Source organism: Lolium perenne, chromosome 5 (genome assembly GCF_019359855.2).
Source record: "Lolium perenne isolate Kyuss_39 chromosome 5, Kyuss_2.0, whole genome shotgun sequence".
NCBI classification, from domain to species: domain Eukaryota; kingdom Viridiplantae; phylum Streptophyta; class Magnoliopsida; order Poales; family Poaceae; genus Lolium; species Lolium perenne.
This window is the reverse complement of record NC_067248.2, coordinates 223,203,182-223,215,400: the sequence shown is the minus strand read 5'-3', so window position 1 is coordinate 223,215,400 and position 12,219 is coordinate 223,203,182. Positions and strand designations below refer to the sequence as shown.

The 12,219-nt window shown below is 44.9% G+C and overlaps 2 protein-coding genes across 2 annotated transcripts; one reads left to right on the top strand and one right to left on the bottom strand.

Moving 5' to 3' along the window:
• The first annotated feature begins 73 nt into the window (after positions 1-73).
• On the top strand, positions 74-2,494 carry LOC127302046 (tRNase Z TRZ2, chloroplastic). Its single transcript, XM_051332388.1, has 8 exons — positions 74-536; positions 1,009-1,171; positions 1,247-1,317; positions 1,422-1,517; positions 1,585-1,698; positions 1,846-1,914; positions 2,038-2,112; positions 2,182-2,494. The coding sequence occupies exons 1-8, from the start codon at positions 138-140 to the stop codon at positions 2,269-2,271; spliced, it is 1,077 nt and encodes a 358-aa protein (XP_051188348.1). The 5' UTR covers positions 74-137; the 3' UTR covers positions 2,272-2,494.
• Positions 2,495-7,659: 5,165 nt separating this feature from the next.
• Positions 7,660-9,540, bottom strand: LOC127302045 (uncharacterized). Its single transcript, XM_051332387.2, has 2 exons — positions 8,385-9,540; positions 7,660-8,289 (listed from the first exon to the last, which is right to left on the bottom strand). The coding sequence occupies exons 1-2, from the start codon at positions 9,438-9,440 to the stop codon at positions 7,906-7,908; spliced, it is 1,440 nt and encodes a 479-aa protein (XP_051188347.1). The 5' UTR covers positions 9,441-9,540; the 3' UTR covers positions 7,660-7,905.
• Between the last annotated feature and the right edge of the window lie 2,679 nt (positions 9,541-12,219).

Below are 12,219 nucleotides of genomic sequence, written 5' to 3'. Positions count from 1 at the left end.
TGGGATCGATAATATCGCAATAATGCAGGGGCTCCGGCTCGAAAAACGTCTTCGTTATCCTCGACCGAGCACAGCAAAAACCCAGAACCCCCAACGCCGTCGCCACCGTTCGTCTCCACCTGCATCCAGACGCCGAAATGGCGGCCACCGCCTCCATCTTCTCCCTCCCCCCGCTCCGCCTCGGCCACCGCCGCCTCCTCTCCCCAGCCTCCGGCCCGGACTCCCGATTCCAGACGCTCGCCGCGAAGAAGGCGGCCGCCTCCACCGACGCCGGCGGGGCCGGCGGAGGGAGCGGGCTGCTGTCGGTGCTGGACCGGAAGCTCACGGACGAGGAGGAGTACCGGCGCGCGCGCGCCCAGGTGCAGCGCAAGGGCGTGGAGGCGGAGGGGTACGGCGTGGAGGGGATCTCGGTGGGCGGGCACGAGACCTGCGTCACGGTGCCGTCCCTCAACGTCGCCTTCGACATCGGCCGCGGCCCGCTCTTCGCCGTGCGCCACGACAACCTCTTCATCACCCACGCCCACCTCGACCACATCGTGAGCTCCGGATGCCTTCTCTGATTCGCCTCGTCTCTGTTCTGCACCTCGTTGGTTAATTGGTTTGGTTGTGCGTCTCTAGATAAGCTTGGATGCGTCATTGTGAGGTGGAGCCCTTAAATTGTGTGTAGAAACAGCATTGTAACGATAATGTTTATCTAAAAAGATGTACCGTGCGGTGCATTTAAGTAACAATGTGAAATGATTAGGTAACTCATGTAATCTTTCTACTATCACTTGCATTTAGGAGGGTCAGCAGTAGCTTCTAAATTATGCCCTCTTATTGCTCTGCTGCAAATTAAGGTTCAATGTTCCGTCGTTTGATATTCAGTGTCCCAGATGCCCTAGTGCCAGTGTTACATATATTTATCTTTATCAACAAAAATAGTGACAATTCTTGTGTATCCACATTCACGTCCACTTGCACTAGAAAAAGGTCACTAACAAATCAGTTAAATTTGTAATTGTTCAGGGTGGTCTTCCAATGTATATAGCAACCCGTGGCCTCTACAATTTGAAGCCTCCAACTGTATTTGTACCTCCGTGCATAAAGGATGATGTTGAGGAGATGCTTCAGATCCATCGTAGAATGAGTCGAATTGACCTGGAAGTTGAATTAGTTGCTCTTGATCTGGGTATGGAGATTATGCCACCATTGTCTTTTCGCTTTTCTCCTTGGTCACTTCTTATAGTGCAACGATTTCTTTCAGGGGAGACATATGAAATACGCAATGACCTTGTTGCCAGACCATTTCAGACTCACCATACTGTACCCAGCCAGGTACTGCTCCTTAAACCAGTTAAATAATAGACTTACTCATGGTGCAGTTACTGAACCATAGTTAATGCTTATAATCCCTTTTTTTCGTTCTGAATATTACGAAGGGTTATGTCATATACTCTGTTCGAAGAAAGTTGAAGAAACAATATGCTCACTTGAAGGGAAGTCAAATAGTGAAATTAAAGGAATCAGGCTCTGAGGTAAGATTTTGTTGTACTCTCTACAAGAAGTGCTTCTTATGTTGTAATTCACTGTATGTTTTATTAGGTCACAGATACCATACTGTACCCAGAAGTGGCCTTTACCGGAGATACAACATCCGATTTTATTCTTGATCCACGGAATGCCGATGCCCTGAGAGCAAAGGTTCTTATAACTGAGGTATTGACTTCAGTATTCCTGTTTATAGAATTTTTGTTTCCCTGGAAACATCTTTGCAGTGTCACTTCCCTTTTACTGCCAAAGGCAATCTTAACTTCCTCCACTACTTCCATCATTTGGTACTAACACCTTTTGATAATTTGGCAGGCGACCTTCCTAGATGACCAAGTCGATGTTGATCATGCTCGAGAGCATGGCCACATGCATCTGTCTGAGGTAACCCATACTGACACTCCCTAGCCACACTAATGATCTTTAGGACAATTCTACTGAGTAGAGGAGAAAGTTGTGTATACTGTACTATCAGTCACTAATTTCCCTCCATTTTGTGGTGCATAGATAATGGAGCATTCCCAATGGTTCAGAAACGAGACAATCATACTCACCCATTTCTCAAATCGATATAGTCTTGAGGTATGCAGCCAATGAACTATCAAACCGTTTCCAAAACCAAGTTATCTGACCAAAACTATCATTCTGTAGGATATTCGACAAGCAGTTAACAGGCTACAACCAAAGTTACTTTCGAAGATTGTTGCTCTGACAGAAGGCTTTAAATCTGAATATAGCTAATTGTATAGAAGTAGAACACTGAAGACCTGGTGTTTCTCGTCCTGATTCACTGAATGTATGTTCACATTAGGAACTACTACCATTTTGTTGTAGAACATATCTTAAAGATATAGCTGTTTTATGAAGTTATATATGTCCGTCTCTTATCTTTTTCCCTTAGTCTTAGAAAATAAACCTTGTACAGCTTAATGACTATTTTGAAGAGAGTACTTATGTGCTTGCATATGTAGTAGTATTATTGTGTATAGTACATAACCTTTTGCTGGATATTCTCCAGTACAGAACAGCAAGGTGAAAAAATATAGTACTTTGAAAACGGGAAGGAAGGAAACACACGACACAAGTACATATACTCCTGCATGAAATATACTAAGTCTTAAAGTGACAATTTTATATTCCTTGGTAAACCATCGATACAGGCACATAATTCTATAACTGTAGTACCATAAGAAATATACTAAGCCTTAAAGTGAATTTTATATCCTTGGTAAACCATCTATACAGGCACATACTTCTATTACTGTAGTACAATAAGTATCTTCTCTGAAGAAATAGCCTGAGCAATGAGCTTGTTCTTTGTAAGCCCCTTTTCTTGCAGCCTGCTAGTTTCGATATTGCATCTGATAGCAGACCTATCAGTATCTGGTTATAACACAACGAGTTCTCCTTGAACCAATGCCTTCTTCACTTACACACTCTGGGGATTCATCATCAGTGGAGGAGTAACCATCAGACTCCTCAGGAGACCTGAAGCTGACCCTTCTGGCGTTTTGGCTCCTCATGGACATTCTATCGATGGAGAAACCATCGTGGACATCAGGGGAGTTGTTCTCATAAGCTTCAAATCTGAATATAGCTAATCGTATAGAAGTAGAGCACTGAATACCTGGTGTTTCTCGTCCTGATTCACTGAATGCATGTTCACATTAGGAACTACCGTTTTGTTGTAGAAGATACCTTAAAGATATGGCTGTTTTATGAGGTCATATATGTTTGCCTCTCATCTTTTGCTCGTAGTCTTAGAAAATAAACCTTGTACAGCTTAATGACTATTTTGATAAGAGAAGTACTTCTGTACTTGCATACATAGTAGTATATTCTGTACAGTACATAACCTTTCCTTGGATATTCTCCACTACAGAACAGCATGGTGGAAAAATACAATTGAAAGCTGGTGGGCAGGAAACATAAAAGTACATAGATTCCCGCGGGAAATATATTAAGCCTTGAAGTGGCAAGTTTTATATTCCTTGGGAAACCATCTATCCAGGCACATACTTCTGTTGATGCAGTACCATAAGTACCTTCTCTGAAGAAATAGCCTGAGCAATGAGCTTGTTCTTCGTGAGCCCATTCTCTTCCAGCCTGCTAGTTTGGACATTACACGAGATAGCAAGCCTATCAGTATCTGGTTATAACACAACGAGTTCCCCTTGAACCAATAACTTCTTCACTTCCACACTCTGGGGATTCATCATCAGTGGAGGAGTAACCATCAGGATCTTTGCGTGCTGGAATGATGAATATGTCGGACTCTTCTGGAGATCTGAAGCTGACTCTTCTGGCGTTTTGGCTTCTCATGGACATTCTATCGATGGAGAAGCCATCCCGGACATCAGGGGTGTTGTTCTCATAAGAGCAATCCAGGTTAAGCGGGCGGACCTTTGGCGATTGCCTTCGAGACGATGGTGCCCCAGTTTCGTCTGCCTCAAAGCTCTGCGGAGAGCTCAGAATGTCTTGAAGAGTGTCTTGCCTGACTTCTTCCTTCTTGACTGTTTTGGTCTCATAACCTGGTTTCTTCCCTTCAAGGCATCTGATCTTTATTCTGCTGAAAATTGCTTTGACAGAGCAAGAGCTGCAGCTCTGTGAGCCCATTTCAGCCACTCTTGGTGATCAAATGAAACAGCATATGGTTTGTGGTCGCTAAAATGAAATACAATATGGCCTGAGCAGGTCATGTTAGTACCATATACACATGTATTTATAGATATGACATGTGAATCTGCTTTGTATTATTGGACTCGACTATTTCAAACCTTGGCCATGCCAAAGTAGGACAAATCATGGTGATATGATCAAAGAATGTTCAGAAAGGGACATAGAACACTTAGTCTACATAAGCTCAGGCAATGCTACATACATTTTGAAAACAACTTTAGAGACCGTCTAGGTGCTATTATTGTTGTCATCGAATCCACTGAAGGATGTAAATCACAATAACCATTTTGAATTTAATATAGACACTAGCGGAGTATATTAAGATCTATTTGGAATCCTGCCAAGAGAAGTGTGGATGGTAGTGTGTAATAACTAGGCAATTTTGTCATCGCCTGTGTTTGTTGCATTGCGACTTCTCGAGCTCTAAGTGGACACACAGGATATCCACTGCTGCCACTGTATACGACGTATACATATACAAAGTCCAAACCATAGGTTTCTTCACTGTCCTATCCTAACACCGTTGTTGTTCACTCCTCTTGATGTTCTTTGCCTTTTGATGTTATAAAATGCGGGGGTAGGGAAGCCTCCTAAGTGGCTAAACCTGTAGTTAATTCTTCTAATTCACTGTAGCAACTCTAAAATCATTGTTTTTTGCTCCCTGCATCTTGGAATTATAATTTTGATTCGGAGGAGGGAAACGCGTGGAAACTACTGAAGCTTAATAGTATCCTGGGCATGTATTATGATGCAATAATTTTCACGCATATGCACCATACTTTGAACTTGCTATTTTGTATCACAAAGTGAACTTCTCAGGGTACTGAAGATCATCTTGTTAAGATTTGCATGCCCAGAAGTGTGTTAACTAGGAGCAACTCTGGAAACAAATGTTACTAAATTGATATTTTTCACCCATGTTGCAGTGAATGCATATGTAAGTTCCACATTTTATCCACTTGCAAAATCCCTAAATTTTTGTCAAAATTACAGTTTATCCACTTGTAGAATCCCTAAAGTTCAAATACCAGTCTTCATGATTCCCATGATCATACTTTGGGTGGAAAATCTGGTATGCCATGTTAACATCCGTTCGTTCCCTGAACCCATTGATGCCGAGGAAAAAACTATAGTGCAATGCATTATGAAAATCAGCTACGTATGAGAAATGAAAAATAAAAAGGCCAGGAAATGAATAGGTGTTAGGACAAAAAAGAAGTTTCCACCACGTTGTGTAAACATAAGTATCCATGACGAACCCGTTGACTTGCAGCATCGGCGTTGACCGGCTGTTTAACCGTGAAGGTGACGTGCACGGCTCCCTTGAGCTGTTGTGTGATGAACGGTGGGCGTGCACACGGGCGCCGTGGCGACTGCTGAAGAAGTCGCAGAGTAGGTCCTCGAGGACAGCCTGGGTAGAGATTTGGGTCACACCATTTTTTGTGAAATTTATACTCATTAGGAATTTAGGATACCCTCCTATCCTATTTAGTTTAATATAAAATAAATGAAAATTTAAAGTCACACCATTTTTTGTGAAAAAACTAGTTCACATGTTTTATTAAAATGATGCACTAGCTACCGCAACAAAAGTCCTAGCATATCTAAGATGTCACAACACTCCTATATATATTACACAGAACACTTGCTTTCTAACAACGTCGCCCCACTTCCCTCTCTCCATTAAGCTAACCCTAGATCTCGCAGCACTCCCCTCTCTATGAAACCTAAATCTCGCACTACTACATTGTCCACTATGAACCATAGACTCCATCCCCATATCTTTCCAGTTGCGATTTATATCAAAAGTTGTTGGTTGACCTAGATCTCGCATCACTACACTATCCACTATAAACCATAGAGCACATCCCCATCTCTCCCAAGCTATGCTTTAGATCAAAATTATTGGTTGACCTTGGCCCAAATGCTCATAGCGCACCGGTCCCCGAGTCTTCCACCGGCATGCCAGTTCTGCAAGTATCTTCTTCGTTCTTATACAATGAATTATCTCTTCATGTTATCTTCTAAAATTATGGGATGCATGCTTCTTGAATTATGACATGATAAAAAAAAACTTGAAAATACGTGTCTAAAAATAGGAATGTGAATGAGTCAGTTAAAGCGAGTTGGATTAACTTAGCTCAGCTTATATTCAAATTTAAGTGAGTATATAGCGAGCAAAGTTAACGGTCGAGATTTGAAAATTTGTTAATATTTAGCTTATAGTGATCTTGAGTCGATCCCAAACTAACTTTAAGTTTATTTTAGCAGACTAGCCAGTTTCAAGCTCATCACAACAATGAAAATCTAAAGAACTTTCTTCACTAAAACAACGAGAAATCCTACATCTTAAGATTTTTTTAATCCGATCACACTATAGGAAAATCAAATTATCAGAATATTCTTTCAATTGAAACATCAATAATATAAATTTATCATAGAAGGAAGAAAAAACCGTCCACATAATATAAAATAAAAAAATATTCTATTTTATTTTAATATGTAACATATATTACACAATCATATTATTTAGAGTCACCGAGTGAGCTAAGTGTTAGATCAAGATGAACTCATCGAGCTCTATCTAGAGCCACTCACCTTCCAATCATATCCATAAACATCTAACATAACAAGGGCCCAAAATGCCTTGTTGAGGATGATCTCTTGTGTGAATTTGAGAAATTTCATTCCATTTATAGAGAATTCTTGTGTGAAATTTGAGAATTTTTTTATTTATAGAGAAGTGCCGATAAAGTCTCGAACTTCTTTTACAAATAGGACATTTCAAATAATGGAGGAAAATATTTTATATCCTTTCTGCTATGAGGTGATCACTTACTTAAAAAGGAGACATTTTTTGGATATGGTGTTTTGGCTCATAGATCCAAATATACCTATTATAAAAAACATTTTAAATATTTAAAAAAAAATAAAAAAAAAAATCTGGGGTACATCCAGATATACTATGTTCACACATCATATTTGTGAGAAACAAATTATGGATTGTGGAAAAGAAGAAAGAAAATCCTGTGAGAAGTTACGTAGGAGCACCTAACATTGTCTTTCTGTAATTGTCTTTCTTACAGAAGTCACAGAAATGTCACTTTTTGCGATATTTTCGCGATATTTTGTGTGCTCTATGTCCGGATGTAAACCTAAATATTTTTGTCAGATTTTTTAAATATTTGATTTCTTTTTAGCAGTGGGTGCATCTACCTATGAGGCAAAGGGGATTTGCGGACACTTTTCTCCTGTCTCTCCCCTACTTCCAACTCAGCAATTCAGAGGCCGCGATAAGTAGTAATATCATTGTACATGCCAACACAGATAGATAAGTAAAAGCTGAAGAACAACGAATAGTCACTGCAATCGTCTGAATTTGTACTGTACATAACCGTAGGATGATTCTATAATTTGTTTTTGTGCTGAGAAGTCTGGCTCGACGGCGTGTGAAGTGACTGAAGTCCTTGTCTTAATAAGAAAATAGAAGTACAAACCAACCACAGAAACATATGCATGTTCTACAAAAGAAACGAAACCATGTCTCAAACATTACAACATCGATCACACAGGAAAAAGAAAACTAAAAGAGAAACGTACAAGACAGCTTAATACTCATGCTCTTGCACACAGCAGAGAGAGTTCTTCGCTCGCCTTTATTATTCTTCGTTTCTCGGGAACCAGGACGGGACATGCTCAGTGGTGGCCGCCGGGGAGCTTCTCCTTAATCTTCTCCATCATGCCCTTCTTCTCGTGCGTCCCCTCAGTCGTGCCGTACGTCCCGGTGGTGCCAGTAGTGGTAGCAGCTCCATAGCCGCCGGTCGCCGTTGTGTGCGGGTGGTCGTCCTTGTGGCCACCAGGGAGCTTCTCCTTGATCTTCTCCATGACGCCCTTCTTCTCGTGTGTTCCCTCGGTGTACCCGTGAGTCCCACCGGTGCCAGTGGTCCCCGTGTACCCCGGCCCGTAGCCACCGGTAGCTGTAGTCTGGTCCTTGTGACCGCCGGGCATCTTCTCCTTGATCTTCTCCTTCATGCCTTTCTTCCTCCTGCCGCCCATCCCGTCGTCTTCAGACGACGACGACTGCACAGTTGATGAGAGAAAACAGGTAAATACACAAGAAAAACAAGTATTGTACACATACGTAGCTAGAAAGCAGAGAATCGTTAATTATGTACCGAGCTGGAGCTGCCAGAGCGGTGGAGGATGCCGCCGGTGCCGCTGGTCTTGTGCTCGGCTAGCCCACCATGAGGGTGGGTGCCAACGGCGCCATGAGTTCCGGTAATTCCGGTGCCGGTGGCGCCATACCCAGCCGTGTGCCCCGTGCCATGGGTCCCGGTGATTCCGGTGCCGGTGCCAGCAGTGTGGCCTGTGCCATGGGTCCCGGTGATTCCGGTGCCCGTGCCGGTGCCGTAGCCAGCAGTGTGGCCTGTGCCATGGGTCCCGGTGATTCCGGTGCCCGTGCCCGTGCCGTAGCCAGCCGTTTGCCCTGTGCCATGGGTCCCGGTGATTCCGGTGCCGGTGCCGTACCCAGCAGTGTGGCCTGTGCCATGGGTCCCCGTGATTCCGGTGCCATGGCCAGTGCCGGTGCCGTACCCAGTTGTGTGGCCCGTGCCATGGGTGCCCGTGATTCCGGTACCCTCGCCGGTGCCGTACCCAGTCGTCTGGCCTGTGCCATGGGTGCCGGTAGCGCCATACCCGGCTGTGTGCTCCGTGGTTCCAAAACCGCCGGCGTCGTGCCCAGCCCTACGCCCCGTGCCCAAACCGCCGGCGTCGTGAATCCCAGTGCCGGTGGCGCCGTACCCAGCTGCCTGGCCAGATCCTCCATAGCCCCCAGCGTCGTGGGTGCCCGTGCCAGTGGCACCGTACCCCACCTGGCGGCCGTGGCCGGCGGTGTCGTAGCTGCCAGTGCCGGTAGAACCGTACCCAGCCTGCCCAGCACCGTGGGCACCTGTGCCGGTTGTACCGTGGCCCGCCATCACAGGGTTACCGTACTCATCGAGGCGGCCGGTGGTTTGATGGCCATGCTGCTGGCCCTGGAGATGACCCAGGCCCTCGCCGTGGCCGGCCGTCACGGGGTTGCCGTACTCGTCGAGACGGCCGGTGGTTGCATGGCCGTGCTGCTGGCCCTGGAGATGACCCAGACCCTCGCCGTAACCGGCCGTCACGGGGTTGCCGTACTCGTCGAGGCGGGTGGTTGGGTGGCCGTGCTGCTGACCCTGGAAATGCGCCATCTCTCCTCACTAGCTAGCTTGCTATAACTGTGTTTTTGGCTGTGGCTCACTCTGAAGTCTGAACTGTATCGTCAACTCGATGCCGATGGATGGAGTCAAGTGTGATGGCCTGGCCGGAGACGAGCTTGCCATTTTATAAACCATTTTGAGCATGGTGGTGCTGTCCACCGAGCTGCCACGTCGCAGGATACGTGTACCTGCATGGCAGTGCATGCATGTGAGGCGGGCGTCGGTTCTTGGGCTGGGCGACGCGTGTGACGGGTGGCCGGTGATCTGTACAACGCCTTCAATGCTGATCTCCAGCTAGAAGTGATCGACGTGGGGGGCTTGGGCTTTTTGATCGTGGAATCCGGCGAAATAGCTCCGCGCCTCCGCCCCATGTATATCCGCTACTTGCTGTCACAGATTTGTTGCCGTAGTGCGAGACTTTCGACGACCGTGCCCGTCCATGCACTTTAAGGTTGCTTTGAGATTGGTGAATGCGTGTAATCTTTATATTGTGGCCTGACAATTTTTATGTCATGTTGCATGCCAAGTTGTACCAAGCATATACATCACCAGTACTTTTATCTCCCATAAATTAGTGCATCTTTGTTAATTTTTCATCTTGAGTTGAAAGTGATGTATATGTCAAAATACATATCAAATTAACTATCTGCTTGAACTTGTGTATTTATTTTAACGATATCTTTTAAATAGGTTTTGTTGATAAAAATCAAAACTCAAATTTCGAAACACAATAAAATGTCACGACAGATTTTGAAACATAATGAAACCAAATAGAAAATCACTAAAATAGATACAAAATTTAAACACTTCCGCTATCTAATAAATTTATAGGAGGCGTCTGATACAAGTTCAAAGTATGGTGAAAAACATTCAAACATGATGGGGCACAATTTATTAAACTAGATAGAAGAACTGTGTCTCCCAGTTGTGGTCAATATGGATTTATTTCAACCATTATGTGTTCTCCCCATACGATTTAAACATGAAATTTGATATTGTTTATCTTGTTTTTCATCTTTTTTTGAACAATGGAACGCCCTAGAAGGGGCTAGAACCTTTTCATTACTTTAACAGAGGGAGTACAAAGTGATAACAAAGGACCCCATAACATATAAAACTTACATACGGATCCCTAGCAATTGTAGAAAAGACCCTGCTAAAAGATCTGGAAAAGGAATCAAGTCCTTCCTCTTCCGCTCTGTGGAGCTCGAGCTCAGCACACTGCAGACATGGACGAAGATGGGGACGAAACCACTTGCCTTCGGCCTGGCAAAGCCCTCAACGCCTGAACTCCAATAGGGCCTCCCAATGCAGGTTGAATAATTGTCGGAGAACAGATCCGACTAGAAGTGGCCCTTCTTGGCCAAAGGTTTTAGAGCCATAACAATGGTCGCTGGGAAGAAGCTCCAAGCATATCTGGTTCTAGAACTCCGAAACCACCTTAGCACAACATCAGCTCTGTCCACTCCAACCTCAATCACCACCATAGCGCCCGAGAAAGAGAAGAAAGACAGAGACATCTGATGGACTAAAACAGGAGAGGTACGATAGCCCCACTTCAGATGAAACAAACCCGCCATCAAACCCAAAGTGTGTGCCACGGACATGGGGAGGCAGGCAGAGAGGATAGCGGTGACAACGAACCAGAGGAGGCTCGCCAAAGCTCTTCACCCCATCCTTTCTCCTTGGAAGCATGCCGAAGGAGACGCAAAAGCTCAATGCCACAGCCTTATTCTTGGAGATCCTCGCGACAATCTTCTCCGCTGACGATAGCGCAACGCGGTGAAGAATCTCACCCACAGGACACACCAGATCTAGCCAGAAAGACCTGATACTCTACTCCCAGACGCAACGGAGGACCAACTACAACTAAACCTAGCCCTACTATATACACTACGAAGGCTAGAGACTCGCCTCAGCCACTCCCCGACGGCATTGCCGCCAGCGAGTGACATAGGCATCCCCAATGGGCCTGCCAAAGATAGTACCGGGGTTTATTGAAGGCCCACTACCCAAAGAATAAGAAGACTCGAAAGCCCAAGATATTGTTAAGGAAAGCTAGAATTGTAATAGGAAGCATTATTTGTAATCTTGCGGGAGGAGTTAGAAACCTTCCCGGGTTCTGTAACTTGTACAATACGAATCCCTCGGCTCCGCCTCCTATATAAGGGGGAGTCGAGGGACAAAGAAAGCATCGAATCATTGTTTCCCAAACCCTAGTTTCATATTCGTCGAGTACTGTTCGGCTGAAACCTTCGAGATCTACTTGCCCTCTACATCCAACTAAACCCTAGCCTACAATCTGTAGGCATTGACGAATTAATACCTTGTCAATTGGCGCCGTCTGTGGGATCTAGAGGCGACAAGGAGCTGATCTCGATGGCACGTTCAAGATCGTCGACTTCATCAGTAGCAAGCAACATCATGGAAAGAGGTAAACAGATCGAAACTGGTCTCGTTGATTTTATTCCTCACCCGCCCTCCCGTTTGGATGCATATGCGTATCTGGAGGAGCCCATGAAGATGACGTTTGGAAAGTTCCACTTCCGCGTCGAGAAAGAAGGAGCGTATCGTCTCGAAGTTCCGATCTCGTCGGGATTATCGGCGGTTGGTCCTGATTTCTCAAACTCAGTATCATCCATCGAGTCAACCGACAAGGAGATTTCGTCGCCACGCTTCATCGGCAGCAGGGCAAGCGAAAAACTTGCCAAGATCTTCAGCGACATGTCCTTCGATTCATCTGCGGACTCCTATATAAGCGATGATTCAA

Coding starts and splice junctions, on each gene's coding strand:
- LOC127302046 (XM_051332388.1), top strand. CDS start 138: ATGGCGGCCACCGCCTCCATCTTCTCCCTCCCCCCGCTCCGCCTCGGC. Junction 1,699..1,845: donor CAAAGGTTCTTATAACTGAG/GTATTGACTTCA, acceptor ATAATTTGGCAG/GCGACCTTCCTAGATGACCA. Junction 1,915..2,037: donor GCCACATGCATCTGTCTGAG/GTAACCCATACT, acceptor TGTGGTGCATAG/ATAATGGAGCATTCCCAATG.
- LOC127302045 (XM_051332387.2), bottom strand. CDS start 9,440: ATGGCGCATTTCCAGGGTCAGCAGCACGGCCACCCAACCACCCGCCTC. Junction 8,290..8,384: donor GCTCTGGCAGCTCCAGCTCG/GTACATAATTAA, acceptor TCAACTGTGCAG/TCGTCGTCGTCTGAAGACGA.